Genomic DNA, 26,493 nt, shown 5'->3' with positions numbered 1-26,493 from the left:
ACACCCCTACCCCTGTCTTACTTTTGTTTTGAAACAGGGTCTCCTAGGTTGCTGAGTCTCACTACATTGCTGAGGCTGGCGGCAAACCCGCGATCCTCCTGTCTCAGCCTCCCCAAGTACTGGGATTGCAGCTGTGCGCCACCAAGCCTGGCTGGCTGCTACTTTTTATACCCCCCGTTTCACAGATAAAGAAACTGAGGCTCAGACAGATGAAGTAATCTGCCCAGAGTCATACAGGTCATCCATGGCAGAGCCAGGACTCAAGCCCAGGACTGGTGGCCCAATGCCCACACCTCTGCCACCCTGCGCCACGCTGCAGGTCCGTCACAGAGCTGATGGTGTGTAGGGGCCCTCACCCACCTGCAACAGCTCCGTCCTCGAGGGCCCCGCACCCTCCCCATGTGCGGCACCGAGGGCCCCTCCCTGGCCGCGCAGTCGCCTCCCGACAGCGCTGGCTCACCTGGAAGGAGGGCACCTCTCCATCCCCGAGGGCCATGGCCTGCCAAGGGGCAGGCAGGCTGGCGTTGAGGGACAGTCTGTAGACAGCTGGGTGGCCTTCACGCTTTGCTTTGGAGACATACACGGTGCCCACGGACCCTGGGGAAGATGGAGGGGCGGAAGAGCAATGGACAGTCATCGCGACAGCCTCTGACCCTGAGCGGCCTGCCTCTGCTGCACCCTGGCCCCGGGCTCCTCTCCACGTGCTGGACCAGATCCTGGCAGCATGGAGGGTGGGCGGTGGCACACTCTGAGGAAGTCGCGGTGACGAGGTGCAGCGGGGGCTGGGGTAGCAACACCATCAGCGCGTCACGAGATAAGAGCGAGGCTGGTGTGGTGATCACGCAGAGTCAGGCACAGCGGCCCGTGGGGGTGCCGTCCCCTGACGGAGACCCCAGCAGGGAAAGCCGGCCTCCAGAGCTCCGGCGCCCCTCCTGGCCTCAGGACAGCTCTGGGGAGCAGGTGGGGTAGTGGGTGGTGGGAGGAGCTCAGAGTTCTGGCCTACAAGGGCTGCTGGGATGGGGGCCAGGGCCCCGAGTTCGCCCCACACCCAGCCCTTCCACAGTGCAGGAGAATCAAGCCTGAAATCCATGTCCTTCTGGTTCAGGGCCGCGCACCCAGCACCGCGGAGGACTCACCCTGTGGGGCGGCCTCCGGCCGGACCCAGGACGCCCCTGAGCCTCGCCTCCTCTTCTCGGGGGATGTCCGGATGCTGCTCTGGAGGCTGTAGGGTTTCTCCTGGAACAGACCTGCCCCCACCCCACGTCAGGGGCAGCAGGGCCTCCCTGGCTACACCCCGTGGGATGAGGGCAGGGCTGGGATCCCTGGTGGGCCCAGGGACTGGGGAGGGGAGATGGTCAGGGGTCTGACAAAGGCTAGACAGAGCTGACAGACATCTAAGCCTAAATTGTATTCTCTGGGCCAGGCCTCCCCAGAGAGAGCCAGGCCTCCCCTCCCTACTTGTCCATCCTGTGCCTCAGTTTCTCTGCCAGGCAGAGACGATGCTGCGCCTCCCCCAGGGGGGCTGGAGAAGGAAGCAGGATGCGCCCCCCCTGCACCTACCATGTGCTTGGCACGTGAGGAGTGCTGGACTGTGGGAGCGGGTGGGAATGGGGCAACTGGCTGGCAGAGAGGACGGGCGTCGGCCTGCTTTGTGCGCGCTGTGGATGAGGCCTTTGGTTCTTTTTAAATTGGAGGCTGAATCCAGGGCCATTCTACCTGAGCTGCACCTCCAGCCCTATTTTTTTTTTTTTTTTTGAGATAGGGTCTCATTAAGTTGCAGAGGGTCTCACTAAGTTGCTGAGACAGGACTTGAACCTGTGATCCTCCTGTCTCAGCCTCCCAAGCGCTGCAATTCAGGCGCATGCCACATGCCTGGCTAAGGTTTTTGTTTGAATGAATCTTCATGCATTGAATGTGCCTGTCCTCACAGCAACCCCAGGAGGTCACTGTCATTAACTCCGCTTGAGAGAGGAGAAAGCTGTGTTCAGGAGGCCAGAGACAGGCACAGGCCAGCAGCGGGGAGCCTGCCGGGGCTGGCCTGGGCTGCCCTCTAACAGCCAAGCCCTCCTCGTGAGAATACCAGGAGCCCTCTAAGAGAGACCGCTGCTTCAGAGACCAGGGGCGCAGGCCGGGCTGCCTCGGCTTCTGGTTCGCGCCAGATGTTCAGGGGATGAGACCACCCTGGGGTCTGTCTGCCCAGGGCCTGGGAGCCAGTCCAACGGGGGGGGGGGGGCAGGAGGCCCTACAACGGCCGTGCAAATGGAGCAGAGCTCTGTGCCCAGGGACGGGCTGGGGCTGGCCCCGATTTATGAGGGGCTCCTCGCGCGGGCGCCTCTCTGAGCTGGAGTCGATTATCATGCGCTCTGCTAATGCCATGGCCAAGGGGAAGCCAGGTTAATCTGAACACCGCCCTAATTAAATGAAGGCAATTACAGCCGGCGGCTCTTCTCCCAGGAGCTGGGGCTGCTCACTCGAGCATCCTTTCTATCTGCCCAGCGCAGAGGTTTGCTGTGGGGCCCACTTCACCCACCCGCGACCTCGGCTCCCCTCACCCAGACGCCTCTGGGGCAAGGAAGCGTGTGGCCCCGCCCTGCTCATCTGAGCTGGCCCCAGCACCATGCCCTAAGGAAACTAAGTCACCCCGAAGCCCTCAGGGCTCCAGGGCGCTGTCAGGTGGCCCAGCGCCCCGCGCCTCCTCCACCTGGCCTCCCAGCCCAGCCCTCCGTCTCTTTCCACACAGCCCCCGCCACACTCACCATCCTCCTTGGCTCAAACCCCTACACTAGTCTCTAGGGACAACTAGAACAAAATCCAGGCCTTTCGCCCACCTGCCCGGGAACGGCTCTTGCGCCCTGAGTTGGCCCTGCTCTTCCCCACCGCTGCCGCCTACCCCAAAACGTTCCTCCCCGCCCTCCCTGACCAACTCCTCTCCTCTCCCAGCCTACGAACTCCTTCCTATCTTTGAGTCTCAGCTTAGACATCACCTCCTCCAGGAAGCCTTCCATGACACGGTGCCCCCAAGGCACTCTGTTTTTCCTCCACCAAAGCTCACGTCTAAACCAACAGCTGGTCCTGAATGCTGGAATGAGGACTCCCAGAGCTTAGGAAGCCTGGCCCACCAGCCCATGGCATCTCCCCAGAGCCTGCTCACAGCAGCACCCATGAAATGTTTAATGAATGGGGGGGGGCTGAGGCTCAGAAGTGAGTGTAACGTGCCCGAGGTCACCCCGCAAAGGAGCCCAGGTCTCGTCCCACAGGCCCAGTCTGATGCCCAGACCTGCCAGCTGGAGCCCCTCACCTGAACAGGTGATGCAGGAGATGCCCTCGGCGCTCAGGTTGTACTTGAGGTCCAGCAGCACCTGGATATTGGTATCGGGTCGAAAGAGCAGCGGGGCCCGGCTGGCGGGGCGGAGCCGGCTGGCGAACACCAGGGACAGGACGAGGATGGAGATGAAGAGCCCTGGGGGGAGGGCAGGAGGGCGCTGTGCTGGGCGCGGGCCAGCCCTGGCGACAGCTGCTCTCGGACGGGCCGGAGGCGCAAGGCAGCGGGCAGGGCCCGATGCTGGCCACGGGTGACGCTTAAGGACTGGTCCTCTGGCCTTGGGGGTTGGCGGCTACATGTGGAGCCTCGTGGGGCTGCCTATAAGCTGCACTCCTGGGTGAGAACCAGCCCAGCTCTAACGCTGTGGAAGGGATGACAGCAGTGCACACTTGTTGAGCGCCTTCTGTATGCCTCGCCCTGCTAAGGCCTTCACAAACACGACCGCGTTCCCTCGAGCTGTCTTCCTAGGTGCTATTCTAATCCCTATTACAGAATAGGAAACAGAGCGTCGGGCACAGCCAAGGTCACAGAGGACAGGTGGCAGAATGGGGATTCGATCTCTGCCAAGCTGGGCTAACTCCAGAGCCTAGCGCCAGAGCTCAGCAGGTCCTCGGTACGCGCAGGCTCACAGGCTACGGCAGGACCAGCTGAGAGGGCGAGGCTCCAGCCAGCCCTGGGCCCTGAGCTCCTGCTCACCTGCAGGAGGCGGCGGGCTCCCTGTGTGTCCCCTGCGGGAGTCTCCCCAGCACCTTCCCTGGGGCGGGCAGGGGGCCGGCACTTACCCACAATCACCCAGCGGCTCTTGACCGCCGACCACAGGACCCAGTGGTGCAGCAGCTCCTGCAGCTGCACGAGGAGCTGGCCTCGGCTGCCCCTGCCCGGAGCTGGCCACAGGCCCTCGGGAGGCACAGACACCAGGGACACGTCTCCCAGCTCCAGCGACACTGCGGGAGAGCAGAGGCCTGTCAAAGCCTGAGTCACGCCCTCCTGGTCCACGCCCTGTCCAGGGAAGCCCGTGTGCTGGGTGAGGGTCCTCAGGTGCCTTGTCTAGCCTGCCTGGGGACCAGCCTGTCCCCAGCGTGGTCAGGGGTGGCCCTAGGTGGGGCCAGCTCTCACCTGGCTCCTCCTCCACGTTCAGCAAGGGGATGTCATCGTCCAGGTAGGGGATGGGGCCCTGGGCAGGGCTGTCCCCAGCCGTCTCGGGAGCAGCAAACACGTCCCCAGGGAAGTGCAGGGAGCTCCTGCGGCCGCACTTCTCATGGCAGCTGCGGAGAGAGCGGCCTGGGCTTGCACATGCGCACAGCACTCTTTTTTTTTTTTTTTTTTTTTTGCAGGTCTGGGGATGGAAGCCAGGGTCATTCTTCCTCTGACCTATACCCCCAGCCCTATTTTTTATTTTGAAACCGGGTCTCACTGAGTTGCAGAGGGCCTCACGGAGTAGCTGAGGCTGTCCATGAACCGCGATCCTCCAGTCTCAGCCTCCAGAATGCTGGGATGACAAGCGTGTGCCTCCACACCTGGCACCGAGTTCTTTCTAGTACCATCTACCCTCAGCCGTCCTCTGGGGAGAGGAATGTGACTCATTACCCAGAAGAGGGGATGACAACACAGGTGGTCCACACACCCAGGAGACCAAAGCAGGCACCATTTCTCTGCTGCAAGGGGTGCCGGGGCTTTAACACCCACACAGACTCTGGAAGCCAGCAGGAAGCCAGTGCAGGCAGGGCCTGGGGGAGGGGTGGTCCGCATGGCCAAGGATCTGGCCGGGTGGGTGTGGGGGAGAAGAGGGCCAGGGACGCTCCACACGGCTAACACAAGCAGTGTGCCAGGCAGTGGGCCGTCAGCCCTATGCCGACGAGCTCACTGAATCCCGCAGGGCACCTACACAGTGGATGTGCCTGCTTTACAGAGAGTGAAACAGGCAAGAGTGGTTTGAGGGACCTGCCTGAGGTTCCAGGGCTGCCAACCCCAAGCCTGACTGTCCAGGAGGGCTATGGGGGAAGACACACTCCAGGTGGGGATCCCTATAGATGTTGTAAAAAAGAGCTCTCTCCCCAAGACACTCTGCTTCAGTTTCACACAGCTGTCAGAGTCAGTAGTGAGCTGGGCGTGGTGACGCACGCTTGGAATCCCAGCATCTGGGAGGCCAAGACAGGAAGATCGCGGTTCGTGGACAGCCTCAGCTACTTGTGAGGCCCTCTGCAACTCAGTGAGACCCTGTTTCAGAATAAAGAATAAAAAAAAAAAAATAGGGCTGGGGCTGTAGCTCAGAGGTAGAATGCCCCTGGGTTCCATTCTCAGGACTGTAAAAAAAAAAAAAAAAGTCAGTAGTGAACCTGAATGTCCACAGTGCAGATGTCAGGGCCTCAGCCAGGGCCTCGTGCAGTGCCAGCTTACACCAGGCAGCCCCGAGGGCAGAGGGCATGGCTGAAAGGGCCGGGGAGTCCATGTGGGCTCCATGGCCCTCTAGTTGCCCATGGCTCACCCTGGTCACTTGGGCATGAGCATGGACCCAAACACCACCGAGCGAGTCCTTCACATGCTCGGTCCCCAGCCCCGAGATCCTCCGGCACCCGCAGTACCCCTAACTCCGGGCAGCCAGCCACGCCAGACTCCACTTGACCACCTCCATTCCTCCCTGTCCATCTTCCCCACGGGACTCCTCCCACGCCGGACCACCTCACTGCTGCCCATGGCTCTCTACATCTGCTGATGGTGTGTCCGTAATATAAGAACTTGATAGCTGAACCTGGGGGTCAAGAGCCAGGGATCCAGCCAAGTGTTCTGGGGTTTAAATCCTGGCTCTGCTATCTACTAAATGGGTGACCTCAAGAGAGCTGCCTGGTGTCTCCAACCCTTGTTCCCACCTGTACAGTGTGCACAGGAGGAGGACCCAGCCCCTAGGCTTCTTGGCGGGGACTGGTGGCATCACAGTGACCAACGGACAGGACCATCTTCTCCCTCAATTGTCCCTGTCTAGCCAGGACTGGGCATACAGAAGGTGCTCACTGAAGATCCCCTAAGGCTCTTGGAAGGGAGGCTGGTGTGCTGAGCGCCCCGAGGGCCTGCCATGGCTCCTCGGGGAGGGAAGGGTGCAGCGGCTCACCTGGTCTGGCAGGAGCTCTCCAGCGGCGCCACGTATAGGCTCCAGAGGCCCAGGGCCGCGGGCATGGTGAAGAGCACGGCCAGCCAGCAGCAGGACACGATGAGAGACATGAACAGGCCAAAGTCGTGGACGGCTGGGATCTGCAGGGGCCGGGGGAGGGGTGGGGCTCGTCAGGACCCCAGCCACTCCCAGATCCAGGCAGGAGGAGGCCCCGGCCATGGGCCCGAGAACCCCCAAGCAAAGGCGTAGCAAGACACTGAAGCCAAGGCCTGGTGTGCTGCCCAGAGCAGAGGGGCCTGTCCACTGCAGCCCACTGCCAGGTGCAGCACCTGGCCCAGAGAAAGCACTCGCTGTCATTAAACAACGAACAGGGACGGAAAGGGACGTGTCCCTCCAGGCCAGGCCCTGTTAGTGAGGGGAGAGAGAGCATGCTGCCATCCCTGCAGATCTGGAAAGCCCTGGAGTCTCGCGTGATCAGAGGTGGGACTTTGAGGAAGTGACTGGATCCTGAGGGTTCTGACCTCATCAGTTGAGCAGCACATTGATAGCTGAGTGGATTGCCGATAGGACCTCGCTGGAGGAAGTAGTAGGTCATGGGGGTGGCGCGCCCTGGAAGGGCTTGTCTTCTCTTAGCCCCTGCCTCCCTCTCTCTCTGCTTCCCTGCTGACATGAGCGGAGCAGCTCTCCTCCGCCACCCCCTGCCACCCTGACGTTCCGCCTCACCGCAGGCCCAGAGTACTGGAGCCAGCCCACCCTGGACTGAGCCCTCTAAAATCACAAGCTCCAATAAACCTCCCCTTCCCCAAGCTGTTCCCGTCGGATGTCTTGGTACCAGGAATAGGGCTGTTTTTGACAACGGCACAACTGACCACGTGGCTCAGCAGTATTTGGCACTGGCTTGTGGGAGGAGCTTGGAAAGGTCTGAACATGCACATTAAGGAAATCTCAGTGTTGCCAACAGAACTTACTGGATGATGCTGGTGGGAGCCTGAAAGAGCAGAAAGCCAGAGGAGTGTACGCAGTAAAGGCTGTGCTCCTGGGGCCACTGGAAATCAGGACTCTGCTGGGAATGGACTAGAGCCCACACATGCTACATTCTAGCAAAGGACCTGTCTACATTCTGCCCATGTCTTGAGACTTTTTGTGAGGCAAAAATTAAAGGTGATGGGCTAATTAATCTGGTGGAGAACATTTCAAGGAAGCACAGTATTCAGGTAGTCGCATGGGTATTGCTGACTGCTTGTGCCCAAATTTACTGTGATAATAACAAGAGGGACCACACACGGTGGCACACAGCTGTAATCCTGGTAGTTGGGAAGCTAAGACAGGAGGATCGCAGGCTCGAAGCCAGCCTCAGGAACCTCGTGAGGCCCTCTGAAACTTACTGAGACCCTGTTTCAAAACAAAAGACAGAATAGGGCTGGGGGTGTAGTTCAGAGGTGGAATGCCTCTAGGTTCAATCCCACCAAAAAAAAAAAAATTAGAAAAAGAAAAAAATAAAGAAAATGTATAGCAGGAAGATTTCAAGAGCTTGCAGTTTGGCAGGAAAAGCCTGTGTAAAATTGGGGCCAAGGAAGCTGTGGTTGCTGAAATGATTAGCACCATTAACGAGAAACCAAGTACTCTGCACAGAGACAATAGGAAAGGTGCCTTGAGGGCATCTCAGGAATCAGCAAGGACCTCATCACAGGCTAAAGGGGATAAAAGTGAAAACTGAAGAGTCTGAAGGATGTGCTTGGGGAAGCGAGCACCCTGCTTGCCCGGGGGCCATCCGAGGAAGTCCTTATCCTCCGGGTTCTTCCTCTGTGCTCGGTCACTCCAGGCCGCCGCAGCCGTGGGCCGGGAGGGCTCGGTGCTGCTCAAGCTGGCAGCAGACCTCCGTGTACCCACATGCTGGTTCTGCAGGAATGCAGGATGCGTGAGATACAGGCTCTTGGAGGCTTCCACCCAGATTTCAAAGGAGAGCGTGAGAGACTGAGCCATGTGTGCCAGAGCCGGAATCCCTCTGGGCTAGCCCTGAGAGCACAGTGCATGAAGCTGTGAGAATGACGCTGAGGCTGTGATGGAGAGCCCAGGGATGCAGACGCAAGCATGTGGGGGTCTGCTGCCATTCGGCAGGGCCAACCCGAGGCCATAGCGACAGGGCTGCCCAAGTCCTGTGGGGCCCACATCTTGCCACCACATGATCCATGCTGGACATGAAGCTCCAGGACCTAATATTTTATTATCCCTGCTGGCTTCAGTGCTGCTCTGGTCCTATCCCTTCTTTCTTGCTCCCTTTTCTTCCTTTTGGGTGGGAATGTTTACCCTGCACCACTGTATGCTGGAAGCATATGACTTGCTTTCTGATTTGTACAGGGACTCAGAGCTGAGTGTGCCTTGAGTCTTGGGGGGACTTTGCAGCAGTGCTGTCAGGACCACGGGGGCCTTGGAGATGGATGGAAAACACTGCACTGTGGGATGGCGCGAGTCTCTGGGGTCAGAGGTAGGATGCTGGGGGTGTGATCTGGAGTGTCCCCCAAAGTCTCGTGTGTTCAGAGGTGGAGCTTTGGGGAAGTGGTTGCATCCTGAGGGCTCTGAGCTCCTCCATGGATTAATCCACTGGTGTCTGAATGGACCACTGAGGGGTTGGACCTCGCTGGAGGAAGTCGGTCAAGGCAGTAGCGGGGAGGTGAGGATGTGTCCTAGAAGGGTTTATCTTCTCCCAGCCCCTTCCCTCTTCATCCCAGCTGCTATGAGCAGAGCAACTTTCCTCCACCATGCCCTTCCATCAGGATGCTCCGCCTGGCCTCAGGCCCAGAGTGATGGAGCCAGCCAACCAAGGACTGAATCCTCTGAAACCAGGAGACAAATGTTTCCTTCTCTGAGTTGCTCCTGTTTGCTGTTTTGACACAGTGTTGCTAAACTGAGTAACACTAAGTGTGTTGGAGACAGAAACCCAGAAATCCCATGGGGACCTGGCCCAGGGAGATGCCAGTTCAAAAAATTCTTTAAGCCCGGTGTGGTGGTGGCCCACGCTTGTAATCCCAGCACTTGGGAGGCTGAGACAGGAGGCTCCCACAGGTTCAAAGACAGCCTCAGCTACTTAGTGAGGCTCACAGCAACTTAGTGAGACCCTGATTCCAAATAAAATACAAAATAGGTCTGGGATTATAGCCCGAAGGTAGAAAGCCTCTGGGTTCCATCCCCAGTACCGCAAAAAAAAAAAAAAAAAAAAAAAAAAGCCTTCTGTATTTCACTTAAATTGGCGGTGGCCCTCCTCAGCAATGCAGGAATGTTCAGAGGTAAAATAACTGGATCAGAACTCTAACCTCATGAGTGGGTGAAACCATTGATGGATTAATAATTGGAATGGGTCGGGCATGGTGGCACATTCTTGTAATTGTATTTGTTTCCAAATAAAAATATAAAATTGGTCTGGGAGTGTAACCCAGAGGTAGAAAGCCCTTGGGTTTCATGCCCAGTACCACCACAAAAAAAAAAAAAAAATTCTTTAACCCACGAGCTAAGAAGCCTACATGCTTTGTGAAATACCTTCACCATCATCTTATTTCACCCACAGAAGAGTCCACTTGTGAGGAAAGTGTGGCTCAGAGAAGTTAAACAACCTGCCCAGAGTCACACGGAGGCCTGGCACCGCTGCCTGCTCTCTGGATGCGGTCCCCTAGGAGTGCTAGGTAATCTCAAAGTATCCGAGGATTGCTAGAGAGGCTGCTCGGCCCAGGCCATAAGGCCTCTCAGAGAAGTGGACCAGCTCACTTTTAGGTAATAAGGTCATAGCCCAAACGCTCTGCTTCTCCCAAGCCTGGCTCAGGAGCCTGGACCGGATAGTGCAGGGTGGGAAGACGTGTTGTGACGTGGGCGGGTGGGCGGGCGGCACCTGGGAGAAGACGTTGGCGGCGTAGGCGGCGGCCGTGGTCAGGGAGGTGAAGAAGGTGGCCTTGCCCGCCGTCTGGATCGTGTGGATCATCCGCAGCTGCGGGTCCTCCAGGTGGGTGGCCTGGCGGTAAGTGTTGATGAACACAAAGACGTCGTCCACACCTGCGGAAGGGGTCCCGGGCCGGAGGCAGGCTCAGATGCAGCCCTTCCGGGGCCTCCTGCGAGGCCAGGCCCCGCAGAGTTCTGCTCCTCAGCTGGCAGCCCCCCATGCTCCTTGGCCCCACCCGACCCTTCCTCCAAGTCCTGGCCTGCTTCCTGCGCTTTTGGCCCCTGCCAGCCCTGCCTCCCTCAGCCTACCTTCTCGCTCTTTCTGCCCCCATGAGCCATATGTGTACGCATGATGCATGCTTAACCCCCACACTCCAAGGCTCTAAGGCCGGGAGGGGCTTTTTAGGGAAGTCAGGCCGTGGTCCAGGAGGAGGCCCTCAGAGGCAGCGTTCCCAAGTGGGGCCGCTGCCATGGTAACGCAGGTGACTCACCAATGCCCACTATCACGAAGGCGGCCACCCCATTGAGGATGCCCAAGTACTGGATGCCAAAGACCACGTGGTACAGGAAGAGTGCCACCAGGCAGCTGAGGCCGATGCTGGCGATCCCGAAGAAGGACAGGAACACTGGGCAGGGTGAGAGGCACAGGGGTAAGGGGGAGAAGACCCTCATGGGCGCAAGCCCCTTCAGTGTCCCTGACCTCAGCCGGGAGCTGCCTTATCTCCCCATCCTGGGGCGCCCTCCACCACCCTGTCTGCTCCACCACAGGCGTAGAGACAATTCCCAATTCTCCAACTTCCAAAGAAGGGGCTGGGCAGGGGGCCTGAGGGGCAGGTGAAGCCATTTCTGAGAAAGTCAGGATGCCCGTGGGCTCTTCTTTGCAGAATTCAATTCAAGTACAAACAGAGAATTGCAGATGTAACACCTGTGTGTAGCGTCTACCACCTACACAGCCAGAGGTTCTGCAGGGCGGGGACTGTGTCTGTCAGGTTCAATCACTAGAGCCCAACTAAGATTTGCGGCATGGGTGAATGCGTGCCTTTTCCATTTCTGAAGGCATTGCCATCTTTTGTTTTGGCAAATAGAGCTTGCCAACTGTATACAGACAGCAGCAAGCAGCAGCTATTGTGGAGAGGGAGGCAGAGGCCCAAAAGTGCATTGGGGGAGGAGGGCAGCTGACTTGGGAGATAAAACAGGCGACTGAAGGGCCCATAACTGAGGGCCCGATGCCCCAGACTCCTCGGCATGAGGCATCAACGGGAGAGAGCTGGTCCAAGGGCAGAAGGTCAATGGGTGTGAAGTCCTGGGGTTGGGGATGGCCCAATCTGCCTCCAGGCTGCACCTGCGCCTGCCGCCGGGGGGGGGGGGGGTTGGAAGGTGATTTCTGAGCACGGCCTCCCTCGGCAGTGGCTCCGCCATGAGGGGTCTGGCACTCCCCCTACCTCTCCGAGAAGGCAGGCTCTGCGACCAGGGGCACGCTGGAGAGGAGGCAGCGGCTCCACGGAGGGCCTTCGGAGAAGCCCTACCTGAGCAGGAGGTGAGGATGTAGACCAGGGCAGCGATGCAGCTGCTGCTGATGACGGCCAGGAGCATGTCGTTGTTGAAGGTCCTCCGCACCTCGTAATCAAAGAGGTCCGTTCCCCCGTAGAGGACCTGGACTTTGCTGGGGAGAGGGGAGGGGAACAAAGATGGCGGCGAGCACCTGGAGGACTGGGAGCTAGCCACTGCGCCGTGGCTCTTTACCTTGGCTATCTTAGAGTCACCCGGGGGCCCCCCAAATTCCTGATACTCAGGCCAGGCTCCAGACAAATTATGTCAGAATCTCTCAGGTAGAGCTGAATCATCAGTGTTTTAAAAACTCTCCCTGGTGATTCAGATGGACGGCCACAGCTGAGAACCTCTCTATAATCAATTATAACCACGTTCGGTATCATCTTCCAACTTTCAACTATCTACAGCAAAAACTGAATTCAAACTGGCTTCCAGGTACTCCGTTTTACTGCTATTCAGTGTGTGCTTAACGCAAGAAATTTTTAATAAGGAAAACACAACCAAGCCTGGTCAAATTGTGTTTCAAAATAACCAATAGGTGTAAGCCGGGCGTGGTGGCACGCTTGTGATCCCAGCATTTGGGAGGCTAAGACAGGAGGATCTGGGTTCATGGCCTGCATCGGCTTAGTGAGGCGCTCCACAACTTCGTGAGATCCTGTCTCAAAATAAAAAAAAAAAAATACGGCTGGGGGTTCAGCTCGGAGGTAGAATGCCCCTGGGTGCCATCCCCAATACCGCCAAAAAAAAAAAAAAAAAAAAAAGGTGCGGTCATCTTGAGTGGTCAAGATGGAACAACAGCACGGAGTGAGGATGTACGTCCCCCTGGAACCTACAAGGGTATGAGGAACACAAGAGACTGCACCTAAGGACGATGAGCCCCGAGAGACGAAACAAAACTGGTCCTATGGTTACCCCGATTTACCGCCTTTAGAGACTTTACCGTCCATAGTGCTGCCTAATGTATAACGTATGTTACTGCACTCCCCAAAGAGACAGAAAACTCTCCAACCTCGATGAAAACCAAGAACCCATGGATCCAAGCAGTGTGGGAGAAAACGCCAGGCAAAAAAAGAAAAGAAAAGATAGACGTACAACGTCGCGCATCATAATTAAATTGCTCAACAATGTCGAACAAGGGAATACCTTAGAAGCATCCAGAGGAAAAAAGAGACACATCACATACAGAGGAACAAAGATAAGGATGACAGCCAACTTCTCGCTGGAAACAATGCCAGTTAGAAAACAGGGCAGCAGCATCTTTTACACACGGGGAAAACAGTCGACCCTGAATTATCTAAAGCCAGCAAAAATATATTTCAGAAACAAAGGCAAAATAAAGACTTTTTCAGATGTACAAAAGCTAAAATCAATCCCTAGTACAGCCACATTATGAGAGATGTTAAAGTCCTTCAAGCGGAAGAGAAATGATAATACATGGAAATACAGATAATACACAACAGAACAAAAAATCACCGGAAATGAAAATAACCTGAATATGTACACGTGTGTACATAAATTTTTTTTATTAGTGAGGCCTCTTTAAAAGATAACGACTGCTTAAAAACCTGACAAGAGAGCACGGGGTTTATCACATAAATGAAATGTGTGACGCTAGCGTAGGGCCAGCAAGGGAGATGGTAGAATATGAGATTCTTATGAATGGTGCTACACATGACGTAGTGTAACCACTCAAATTATGATAACTTAAAGACCTATACTATAAACCCCGAAGCAAACGCTAAAATAGTTATGGCTAAAAAGTAAGCAAAAAATTAAGTAGAAAAGTACTCATATAGAAGAAAGCAAAATAAAGAAACAGCTCAGCAAATAGGTTAAAATAAAATAGACCTAAGTCTAACACATCAATTAAAGGCGGAGACTTTTATACTTAAAAAAATAAAGAGCAAGCTGCCCACAAAAAATCCACTTCCAATATAAATATAGAAATATATTAAAAGAGGAGGATATACAAAAGATATACCATGCTAGCACAAATAAAAAAAATGATAAAGCGGTTACAGTTACAACAAGTAAAGTAAATTTCAGAGCAAAGAATATTACCGGGGATAAATAAGGTAATTTCAAAATGACAAATGGGTCAATTCATCAAGAGAACACAATGATCCTAAATGTTTTTGTACCTAGTAACAGAGCTCAAAGACAAGAAACAAAAACCGAAAGCTATGAAAAAAAAAACAGACAAATCCACAATTATATGTGAACATTTCAATTTCCCTCTTGTAATAATTGGTAGGACAATTAGAAAATCAGTAAGAATCGAGAAGACTTGAAGAGCACAATCAACCATCTTGGTCTAATTAACATTAATAGAAAACGCCACCAAACAACACAAGAATACATTCTTTTAACGTACACAGGGAAGAGTTCACAAGAAAGACCATGCAATGAACCATAAATAAGACTCCATGAATGTAGAAGGACTAAAGTCGTAAGTCATACAAACTATGTTCTCTGACTGTATGGAATTAGATTTAAAATCAGCAAAAAAAAAAAAGATACCTGGAAAATTCCCAAATATTTGGAAACTCAGTAACACTTAAAATAACACGTGTGTCAAAAGGAAAATAAAAAACAGCATAAAAGAGGAAATCAATTAAACCAAAATGTAATTATCTGAGGAAAATCCATAAAATTGATAAGCCTTCAGACACACCGATGATGAAAGAGAGAGAAGAGAGAACATGAAAGAGGTTGACACCACTATGGTTCCCACAATTATTAAAAAGCTAACAAGGAAATATTATGATTCACTTTATACCAGCAAATCTGGTCATATAAATGAAGTCAACAGATTTCATGAAGGACTCAAACCACCAAAACTCATACAAAAAGGAAAGAGCATCTCAGAAGCCATGTATATGCTTATTACCGTATTTTACCATATATATATACTTATTACCGTATTTTACCATATATATATACTTATTACCGTATTTTACCATATATATATTGCTAGAAATGGAACCCAGGGGCATTCTACCTCCAGCTACACCCCCAGCCCTATTTTTGATTCTTTATTTTGTTTGTTTGTTTGTTTGTTTGTTTTGGTGGTACTGGGGTTCCTGGAAGCCCTTCTACCTCCGGGCTACACTCCCACACCTATTTTATATTTTTGAAACAGGGTCTCTTAAGCCAGTGCACACGGCTGGCTTCGAACCTGCGCGATCCTCCTGTCTCCGCCTCCCAAGCGCGGGGATGACAAGTGTGCACCACCACGCCCGGCTGATTCTTTATTTTGAAACAGGGCCTCACTGAGTTGCAGAGGGCCTCACTAAGGAGCAGAGGCTGGCTGTAAACTGCTATCATCCTTCCGTCTCGGCCTCCTGAGTGCCGGATTGAAAGCGTGCACCACTACACCTGGCTGCCTTTTATATATATATTTTAAAATTAGATTTGTAGTTAAAGACTTTCTCATAAAGAAAACTCCAGGCTTGCACAGTTTCATCGGCAAATTCTTCCAAACGTTTACAGAAGAACTAGCATCGGTTCTATACAAACGCTCTAGTAAAGTGAAGAAGAGACAGTATTTCCCAATTCATCCGAGGCAGAGAGAACTGCCCTGCTCCCAAATAAGAGAAAGATATCATAAGAAAAGCAAGCCCAGTGTCTATCATGAACAGAACGCAGAATGCAAACACAACTTAACATTACATGAAAACATAATAAAACCAAGGGGGTTTACCCTAGGGATAAAGAGTTCAGTGTAATCCACTATATTAAAAAGTAGAAACAATGGTTCTCTCTTTAAGATGAAGAAAGAACACGTAGAAAAATCCAACATTTATTGTTGATTTTTTTAAAAAAAGATAATCAGACAAGAAATAGAACTTCTTGAGCCTGAGAACCTACCAAAAAAAAAAAAAAAACATATTTCTATTAGGAATCAGATAAGGACATCCACTCTCATCACTTCTGGTCAACAATGTACTAGAGATACTAGCTGGTGCCACCAGGTAAGAAAAAGAAATAAAACATATCTAAATTGGACAAGAAGAAGTAAAAACTGTCTTTACTAGAAGATGTGACTACTGCCGGGCGTGGTGGCGCACGCTTGTAATCCCAGCATTTGGGAGGCTGAGACAGGAGGATCTTGGATTGAGGACAGCCTTAGCTACTTAGTGAGGCCCTTTGCAACTCAGTGAGACTGTTTCAAAATAAAGAATAATAAAAAATATATAGGGCTTGGGGGTACAGCTCGGAAGTAGAATGCCCCTGGATTCCATCCCCAGTACACACACACACACACACACACACACACACACACACACAAGACGTGCCTACTGTATAGAAAATCTAATCTAAAAACAAAAAACCAAAACTGGGAACAGTATATTAAAACTAGTAAGTTTATAGAACACAAAAGAAATTCTATTTCTACATACTAGCAACTAACAAATGGAAATGAAAGTTTTAAAAAATACCAGTTACAATAGCATAAAATATGGAATACTTAGGACAATATGATAAGTGATGTGAGATAAAGCATATTTATGGGTCTGAAGACTCAATATTATGATATCAGATCTCCTAAAATTGATCTATGGATTATATACGATCATATTCTAGATCCCAGACTTTTATTTTTTCAGAAACAAACAAGTTGATTCTAGAACTCATATGGAAATGCAAAGAACCTAAAATAACTAGAACAAGTTCATAAAAGAACACGGTTGGAAGACAACCTGGTATTGAGCTACAGTAATAAAGACTATGTCCTAGTGTGCAGAAAAAAAATGAATTCTATCAATAAAATAGAATACAAAGTCCAGAAACAGACTCGTACATATATGGACAATAAATTTTGGTCCAAGGTACAAAAGCAATTCAGTAAAGAAAGAAGAGTTTTTTTTTTTAACATGCTTGAAAGATTTTATATCCATGTAAAAATAATAAAACTTAATCCATATCTTGTACTATATATACATATGTAAAGATTAACTCAAATGGGCAAAAGTTCTGCATTGACTCTCCATCAAAAAAGGTAAGTGGATGTCAAATAAAAACACGAAAAGATGCCCACCACCACTAGTAACCAGAGAAATACAAACTAAAAATCAAGAGTGAAATGTTACTATACCCTTACTAAAATAGTGAAAATGCTTTACACTGACCACACCAAGTATTCTTCTACTGGGAGGAACTGGGATTCTCATACACCACTGGTAGGAATATAAAATGGTATCATCAATTGGGAAAACGATTTGGTAGTTTTCTAAGAAACTTACTGTATGATTTAGGAATTGCATTCCTAGGCATTTATCTAAGACAAAGGAAAGTATATGCCCGTGCAAAGGCTTACGCACGACTGTTCATGGAAACATCTCTAAGAGCTACATCTGGAAATAACCACCAGTAGGTGGATGGATGAATACACCGTGGTGTCGTCGTAGAATGGAGCACTACTCAGCAAAAGAAGAAGGTGTTCTTATATGGAGTAACACGAAACAACTCAGCTTAGATGGGGTGAAAGAGGTCGGTTAAAAGAGTACATACTATATGACATCATGTATATGAGACTCTAGAAAACAAACAACGTGCAATGACAAAAAAAAGAAAACGTTTGCCTAGTGGGATGGGGAGGCACGAAGGACCGATTACCAGGGAGACATAAGGAATGTACTGGACATGGGGATATGGTCACTGTCTTGACTACAGTGAAGGTTTCGTAGAATGTACATGTGTCAAACTAGTCCAACTGCAAAGCTTCAGTATGTGTGCTTAATTATATGTCATTATACCTCAATAAAGTTGTGAAAAAATACAAAGAGGACACATAAAAGCCAAGAAAAGAAGATCTCTAACGACTGAGTTTGTTGAATTAAATAGCCAACTGTTCTTTCATTCAAGGAAAAAACTGCAAGGTAAATCATTTATTTGTTCACACCCCCACTTTCTCAACATTCACAGGGTGTCTCTGAGGTTCTAGGTCCTGCTCTCGTTCCCATCTATAGACATAGGTCCAGCGGGATGTGCTGGTGTACCTCGGTAATCCTAGGATTTGGGAGGCGGAGACAGGAGGACCGCAGGTAAGTGGTCAGCTTCAGCAATTTAGCAAGCCCATCTACAACATAGTGAGAACCTGTTTCAAAATTTAAAGAGCCGGGCGTGGTGGCGCACGCTTGTAATCCCAGCACTTGGGAGGTGGAGACAGGAGGATCGCGCAGGTTCGAAGCCAGCCTCGCTGGCTTAAGAGACCCTGTTTCCAAATTTAAAAAAATAGGTCTGAGAGTGTAGCTCGGACGTAGAAGGGCTTCCAGGAACCCCAGTACCACCACCACCACTACCACCACCACCAACAACAACAAACAAAACAAAAAATTTTAAAAAAGGACTAGGGGTGTGGATTAAAGGCAAAATGCATCTGGGTTGAATTCCAAGTACCCCCCCCAAAATAAGATATAGGTCCAAAAGTTTATACTCAAGTAGTAAGAATAGCTCATAGAAGACAAGTATCCCTGCCTAAAACTACAGGGGTCCCTACGTATCCCTGGGCAACTAGTTCCAAGACTCCACTCGAATACTCAAATCCACAGATTCTCAAGTCCCTTGTGTAAAATTGTGTAGTATTTGCACAGAACCTATGTATATCATGCACGTTTCTGTGCATACTCTAACTCATCTCTAGATTGCTTACAATACCTAATACAATGTAAAAAGTATGTAAATAATTGTTCTACTGTATTATTTAACGAACAATGACTAGAACAAAGTCTGTACATGTCTGGTAGAGATGCAAGTTTTTTTTTTCTGAATATTCTCAATCCTTGGCTGGTTGAATCTGAGGATGTAGACTTTGTGGATACAGAGGGCTGACAGTATTAAAATGTCAGATAAAATTCTGAAATCATCTGTCTGCTCACAGCAGAGCTGCTGAAGTAACGAGAACTCGGGGGCTAAGACTCCAGGAAGGGAAGGATGTAGAGCAGTTAACCTGCCCTTGCATGGCCACCTTCGCCCTGGAGGCATTTGCTACTTCTGAGCATGAGCAGAAGGCTGAAGTCTAGGCTGGGAGTCAGATAAATTATCAGGGCTTAGGGTAGAAACTTGCAAACCAGAAGAACACCAGCCAATTTTCCCTCAGCTCTTGTGCTTAAATGGGTGTATGGAGAAATTCAGTCAAAAGACTTAGGTAAAGCCAGGTGTGATGGTACACCCTTATAATCCCAGCATTTGCGAGGCTAAGACAGGAGGATCACACTTTCATGGATAGCCTCAGCTGCTTAGTGAGGCTCTTTGCAACTTAGTGAGATTCTGTTTCAAAATAATAATAATAAAAAAATAAGCCAGGCGTGGTGGCGCACGCTTGTAATTCCCGTGCTTGGGAGACACAGACAGGAGAATCGCGCAGGTTCAAAGCCAGCCGTGTGCGCTGGCTTAGGAGACCCTGTTTCCAAATAAAAATATATATAAAAAATAGGTCTGGGAGTGTAGCCCGGAGGTTGAAGGGCTTCCAGGAACCCCAGTACCACACACAAAAAAAAAAAAAAAAAGGAAAAAAGGAAAAGAAAAAAATAAGGCTCGGAGTGTAGCTTGGAGGTAGAATGCCGCTGGGTTCCAACCCCAGTGAAGAAAAAAACAGAAAACAAAAAAAACCACACCTAAGCAGAAAGCCCCAGGAAAAAAGCAGGGTATTTTGCTTTGTCTGGTTTTAGCAGCTTTGAGAGAGAAAAATGAACGAGAGTTTGGAAATTGTCAGGGGAAGGGAATCTGCAGAATACACCAGGCTCTCAGTTGAAAATCCTAGAAAACTTAGTGCAAACTAAAGGTAGACTGAGACCTTTAGGGCTGCAAACCCTCCTTGACTCTGAGCAGTAACTGACTGTTAAAGTTGACCAGTCACACTGCCCTCTGCCTAGTGGAGGGAAGAATAAGCTTCCTATGGAAACAAACATCACTTGGACCTCTGTGTTTTTTATACAAATGTTCATGATGTAAATTACCAGGCTACTCACAGCCACGACCATGTGACAAAAAAAAAAAAAAAACCAAATGAAAGAACAGACTACAGAAAGAAATCCAGAGGTAACTCAAATATTGAAGTTAGAGGACTTCCGGGAAGATGGCGACCGAGAAAAGCAGGGCTTAAGAGCCCCGCTAACAACCAATCTCCATTACCACAAAATCAGCGCCTTTCATAGCCAGAAAACACCATCACCAGAGAAACAAAAAAATCACCAGGCTCCAGAAAAAAGCGGACTGAGAACAGAGCTCAGAGCACAGAGGAGATACACCGGCCTCTCGCCTGAGGACGCAGCAACAGCGCTTTACTGCCGGCGGCAGCGGTGAATTCACCGGACGGCTACAGCAAGCCGAGGTGAGCCGCTGTGGAACAGCTAGGCGGGATTTCTCGCCACAGATAAAATCTAAAGCTCCCAGTGGCTGAGCTCAGCACACGCTGCAGGGATTCAGAGTGGAAATCAAAACCAAGAAGAAATACGCCAGCCTCGCGGCCGAGGGCGTAGCACCGGCGCCATATTGCCACCGGCGGCAGCAGCAAAGAATTCACCGAATCCAGTACAGCTACATCTGCGTACTCAAGAACAGTGAGTCAAATTGCGGGCCACAGAGGAGAAATCCCAGTACTGTACTCCCTGGGACTTGACCCAGTGGGAGAGGGGCGGTGGCAGAGATATCACACCATAGGAGAACGAACAACCTGGCACCCCCCACAGTCTAAAGCAGCCTCTATCGACTCTCTGGGTCGGAGACTCTGTGATACAACCCAGTAAAGGAGTAGTGGGGTCTGAGATACTACTGACTCGAGATCCAGAACACCTTAAGTGAAGTCATAGTGACCCAAGGGAAGAACCCAGAGAAGGCACAAACTTCCGAAATCATGGGAAAGAGAAATAATACTGGAGCAATGAATGCCCACAACCCCACAACATCAGAACCCGATAAAACAGAAAATCAGAGATTTCTAGAAGATCAAATCAGGAAAATAACTGTAGAAATAATAGAGGTGCTTCGAAAAGAACTCAGAGAGAGCCAAAAAGAGATAAAGGATGCAATTAATGAAGTAAAGGCCTCAATTCAAAGCACAAACAACCGATTAGACCACATGGAGAACAGAATCTCGCTCTTAGAAGATGATCATTCCAAAAATGAACGCATAGTTTCTGATCTAGGAAAAAATATCCGACAGCAGGAATATTATATTGAAGAAATATGGGCCCATTTTAAGAGAGCTAACCTAAGAATAATTGGAATAGAGGAGGGAAAAGAAAGTGAAACCAAAGGGATCAACAATCTCTTCAAGGAAGTAATAGCAGAAAATTTTCCAAACACAGAGCAAGAGGTTGATACACAGGTCCAGGAAACTTATAGAACTCCCTTTAGACAGGATCGGAGAAGAGGATCCCCATGCCACATAATTGTCAAAATGACCAATGTGGAAGCCAAGCAGAGAATCTTCAAGGCAACAAAAACAAAGGGCCAAGTGACATTCAGAGGCAAGCCAATTAGAATCACTCCAGACTTCCCAAACCAAGTCATGAAAGCCAGAAGGGCTTGGAGTAACATATTCCAAACTCTGAAAGAAAACAACTTCCAGCCAAAAATTTCCTACCCAGCAAAACTTTCTATCAAATTAGATGGAGAAATAAGAAGCTTCCATGACAAACAGAAACTGAAGGAATTTATGTCTTCAAAACCAGCACTAGAGAAAATACTCAAAGAGATTAACTACAAAGAAGAAATAGGTAATCTGTGGAGATTCATTATTTATGTTAGTCTTTTACCTATCTCTAAATGGTATTGTTTGCCTTTATTGTTGTTAATTTTTAGGATTTCTAGTTGGAATGTTAATATACCTTCAGATATAGCATTTGGAAATATTTTATCCCATTCTATTAGTAACTGTTAACTCTGTTTACATTGTCTTTGGATATACAATATATTTTTTTTATTTTTTAGGAAGTGTGTATACTCTTCTGTTGCCTGTGCCATTGAAATCATATCCAAGAAATCACTGCCAATTTCAATGTGAGGTTTTATGACCCAGATTTTCTCCTAAAAGTTTATAGTCTTAAGATTTATATTTAGGTCTTTTATCTATTTTGAGTTAATATTTGTATATGGGATTAGGTAAGGGTCCAACTTTATTCTTTTCCATGTGATTATTATGTTTCAACAATATTTATGTTCGTGGAAACCTTGTCAAAAATAACTTGGCAATATAGGGAAGAATTTAGCTCTAGGCTTGTATTTAACTCCAATGGTTTATATATCTGCCTTTAGAATAGTACTACACTGTTTCAATTATTGTAGCTTTATATGGTTTGAAATCAGAAAATATATATCTTCTAGCTTTGTTCTTTTTCAAGATCGTTTTGGGTATCTAGAGTCCATATTCCATATTAGGATAGATTTTTTTTCTGAAAAATAAATATATAAATATATGATAGTTTCACCTAAAAAAATAGAAAAAAATATTCTCTGGTAAGAAAGAAAGTAAAAAGAAATATTGAAATGTTATCTTTAAGTCATCAAAAGCTTGGTATCAGACAAATGAAACTGTTATGTGAGATTATCATTTTTAATTTTGGATAAATTGCTATAATACTAGATGTCAACCACTAAGCCAAGCATGGGAGGGAGGGATGAGGAGAGAATGGGGTGGGCATCAGGTGGGGGCTGACTGGGCGATGTGTGCATGTATGTCTACAAAAGTTTGTATCCCACTATGATGTATGAATACAGTGCACCAATTAAAAAAAAGGAAAGAGAAAAAAAATTGAAGTTAGATGCCAAGAATTTTTATGTTATTACAATTAGTATGTTTAAGAACAGACAGGAGTCTATGGGTAAAATAAGTAAAATAAAAAGACATATAGATAAATAGATAGATATAGATATATAATAAAGAATGGAAATGGAAATTCTCAACAGAAAAGCAGAACATTAACATTAAAAACAACAGACACTAAATGACAGATTAGACATAAAATAAGACAGGATTAGTGAACCGGAATACTCAAACCAAAGCATAGAAAAAAATGAGATAAAACCTAGAAGAGTATAAAAGACATTTGGGGCTTAATGAAAAGATTCAACATGTGTGTAATTAGAGTCCTAGAGGAAAGGGCACAAAGAACAAGACAGAAGCAAGATTTGAAGAGATAATAGTCATAAAGTTCCTAAAACTGACTCCAGTCATCAACCTACAGACTCAAGAAGCTCTGTGACCCAAGCAGACCAAGAACAAAGAAAACCACAACAGCACACCTCATAGTAAAACGAGTAAGAACAAACACAAATAGAAATCCTAAAACCAGAGGGAAAAACGATACCATTAAGGGAGCACCACCAACAAAATAAGATTTACAGCCAACTTTTCTACAGATACGATGAAAATCAAAGGCGATGGAGTGACATCTTAGAGCGGTATAAGAAAATAACCACGATTTATAACTTTATGCCAGCCAAAATGGACTTCAAAAGTGAAAGCAAAATATTTTTAGTAAATAAAACGGATTTTTTCCCCTAGCAAACCTGCACTTACAGAATACTAGAGAGAGTTCTTCAGACACAAAGAAAATGATCCCAGAGAGGAACATGAAATTGTAGAAAGTAATGAAGAGCAACAGGAAAGGTAAATATGTGAATAAACATAAATAAAGACAGACTCTGTACAATAATGTAGGATCTTGTGGGATTTAAAAAATGTATACAGAATTAAGAAGCACAAGATAAGAATGCAAACGCCTAAAGAACAATAAATGCAGGGGAAATGTCAGGCATTAGAGGTAGGGAGAAACCCTTTACAACTTGGCTAACGATCTTTTCAAAAAGACCTCCAGCATCACCTCAGGAGAAAAAGCAGTCACCAAGCCACCCAGGGCAAGAATTCTAGGATTTCCTTCATCCCGCCAAGCTCTTCACGTCCACTAACCATTAGCACGATCAAGAAAAGGAGCCTTTCACCTGACAGAGTGGCAGTAAGGAAGTACCTGGAGCTACCTCTGATTTGGAAAGAAAGACTCTGCAAGAAAAGGGTTGTGGGGAAAGCGACCAGGGCTAAATGAGTAAGATGTAACTTGAAACAAATCCCCTACCCTACTACGGCTCTTGCCTGGTCCACAAAGGAGCAGGCATACACCAGGTGGCGTCTGGGCGTCCTACCTAGTAGACTGCTTGGCCAACATGGCCACATAGGTGACCACGAAGCTCTGGAACTTGGCCCGTTGCTCCTCCCAGCGGTCATCCACCGAGTAGTAGTTGGGCAGGGGTGCTCCGAACAGGATCTCACTGCGCAGGAGGGAGCTCTTCAGGTTGTCTGCAGAGAGGCCCTCGTCCACGTACCAGTAGAACTCAGGGTGCGTCATGGCCAGCTCTAGGGAGCCTGCAGGGAAGGGTGGAGCCCAAAGCACTCAGTGCGCAGCTCCCACCAGCCCTCCACACCACCTCACCCCCGTTTGGAAGGAGGTAGAAAGCTCCCATTCAGACTGCCTGAAGGATCATAATATGGGACACACAGATGGTTTAAAAAAAAACCACACACACACACTCAGTTTCCCAAGAACAGCCCCTGCTAATGCAGCTCCAACTACATTGACATTTTCATTCCAGTTTAAACCCCATCTAATTCCAAGGCTCTGTCTCTGCGGCTCTATAACAAATTCCACCTTCTGAGTCCCATTCCAGTGTCCTCTCCCAGGGCTCTGCCCTTCTCTTAAATGTCTTCCCTTAAATGATACACACAAACCTGGCTTGAGCCCCCACAGCCATTCCCAGCCCTTCCCGCCATTCCTCAAGACCCATCCCTAATTCACTTAAAATGAACCCTAACTCAGCCTTCCTCCGACCCCACTCTCTTCTTGTCTTCCCCGATCCTCTCTCTAACGCCTCCACGTCCAAGCCCACATCGCGCTATCACACACCGGTCACAGCATCAGCACCCTCCCATCAGGGTAGGCATCCTCACCCCCTGCCTACCTCCCTCTGGCCTTTACCTGGTACCCAAGCCTCGCCCCGCGTCCCTCCCAGGCTGTCCTCGCCCTGCCCAGCTCCCGCTCCAGCCCTGCAGCGCTCACTGCCAGGCTCCTACAGGCCTCAGAAGCAGTCGATCAAGCCACGGCCCGCCCGGCCAGCTCACCCCGGATGTCGGCCAGGTCCTGGCCCATGCCGTCGTAGTAAATCTTGCCGCCCCTCTCGGTGGGGAAGAAGTAGGTCATGAGCGAGCTGGGCGGAGAGCAGTAGGAGTAGGAGCCCAGCGGCAGGTCCTTGAGCACCTCGTGGGGCTTCCAGCAGAACTCCCGGAAGCCTGGGTGGTCCATGATCTTGCGCTCGATCTCGTGGATCGTCACCAGCCTCTCGCTGGTGAAGATGTTGCGCTCGGCGTCGCCGCGCGCCAGAAAGATGAGCTCGATGCGCCAGTGCGCATGCGTCTGGGTGTTGGCGCTCACGTAAGTGCGTGAATAGTCCCAGCGCGAGGTGCCCCGGCGGGAACGGTTCTGATTGGTCGCCGCTGAGGCGGGAGGTGGAGCGCTGGGCGGGCGCCGCCCGCTCTGAGCCTGCGCCTGATCCCGTGGGGCTTTACTCTGGTTGGCTGCCAGATCCGCCGGGGGCGGGGCCTCGCGCCGAAGGCGCCCTCTCCGATTGGCTGCGGGCTTTGGGGCCGCGGAGGTGCCCCAGGTGGCCCCGGGGCCCGCGCGCGGGGCTCTGGGCACCGGCCGCGAGCGGTTCCCCAGGTGCAGCTGCTGCAGCTGCTCCGAGATGAGGCGCTGAAGCGTCTCCGAGGTGAAGTCGGCCAAGTCGCGCCGGCTGCGCCCCCAGGATCCGAACTGGGACTTGAGTGCCAAAGCGAGGGCGTCAAAACGCTGCGAGGCCTCGTGGTTGCGGATCTCAAAGGCGTTGTAGGAGATGTCGATGTCCAGCGGCGGGTAGTAGAGGAACATGAAGGCCGACAGGGCCATGGGGATGCTGCAGCCCAGGAACAGTACCAGCGCCGCGCAGCACGGATTGGTGAAGGCCCAGCCCAGGGTGCTCCAGAAGCCCGAGGCTGGGGGCCGGGAAGGCAAGGTCCAGCGCCGCCAGCAACACTGCCCCCCGGCTCCCGGGCGGGGCCCCGGCTTCCCGGCCCCCATAAAGGCCTCACCCACTGCTTCTTCCTCCTCCTGGTCCTCCTCTAACCACACATCCTGCAGCAGAGGGTCGTCCTCTGAGTCCATATCCTACAAGAGAGGGAGAGGGTCAGCGGCCCAGAGAGAGGAAAAGGATGGCGCCCCGTGGCAGGATTTGCCCCGCCTTGGGTACAGACCCACTCACTCTTAACCGAATACTACTACAACGGGATTGCACCCAGCAGGAAGGAATTTCAAAGTACCGAATTCAACCTCATGAGAACCAAACAGAAAGAAAAATCCTGTTATTTGCCCCATCGCCTCTCCCAATGAGATCTTGCTTTTAAGGCCATAGAAAAAGGAGAATTACAGCCCCAGCTGAAAAGACGCGCTTCCCCATGGAGGAAATATGCGAGAATTTTGACTGCACGGGATTTTCCAATTTTTGCTGCATTCTCTAACTTTAGGACTCAAGGCCAGCGTCTTGATGTGACTCCACAGGG

The 26,493-nt window shown here is 50.1% G+C and overlaps 1 protein-coding gene across 1 annotated transcript in view; it reads right to left on the bottom strand.

The window, feature by feature from the left end:
* DISP3 (dispatched RND transporter family member 3) overlaps positions 1-26,098 on the bottom strand; it is a gene marked incomplete at both ends in the record, with an annotated part of 33,431 nt that extends 7,333 nt beyond the window's left edge. Inside the window, 11 exons of the mRNA XM_080691132.1 lie at positions 461-597; positions 1,137-1,247; positions 3,299-3,460; positions 4,105-4,266; positions 4,439-4,587; positions 6,429-6,568; positions 10,309-10,469; positions 10,847-10,981; positions 11,882-12,018; positions 24,051-24,270; positions 25,024-26,098. Coding sequence (XP_080547258.1) covers positions 461-597; positions 1,137-1,247; positions 3,299-3,460; positions 4,105-4,266; positions 4,439-4,587; positions 6,429-6,568; positions 10,309-10,469; positions 10,847-10,981; positions 11,882-12,018; positions 24,051-24,270; positions 25,024-26,098 — 2,589 coding nt within the window. The remainder of the gene's footprint in view (positions 1-460; positions 598-1,136; positions 1,248-3,298; positions 3,461-4,104; positions 4,267-4,438; positions 4,588-6,428; positions 6,569-10,308; positions 10,470-10,846; positions 10,982-11,881; positions 12,019-24,050; positions 24,271-25,023) is intronic.
* Between the last annotated feature and the right edge of the window lie 395 nt (positions 26,099-26,493).

Source organism: Muscardinus avellanarius, assembly GCF_963383645.1.
Source record: "Muscardinus avellanarius genome assembly, chromosome: 3".
NCBI lineage: Eukaryota > Metazoa > Chordata > Mammalia > Rodentia > Gliridae > Muscardinus > Muscardinus avellanarius.
This window is presented reverse-complemented; position numbering and strand designations above follow the sequence as displayed.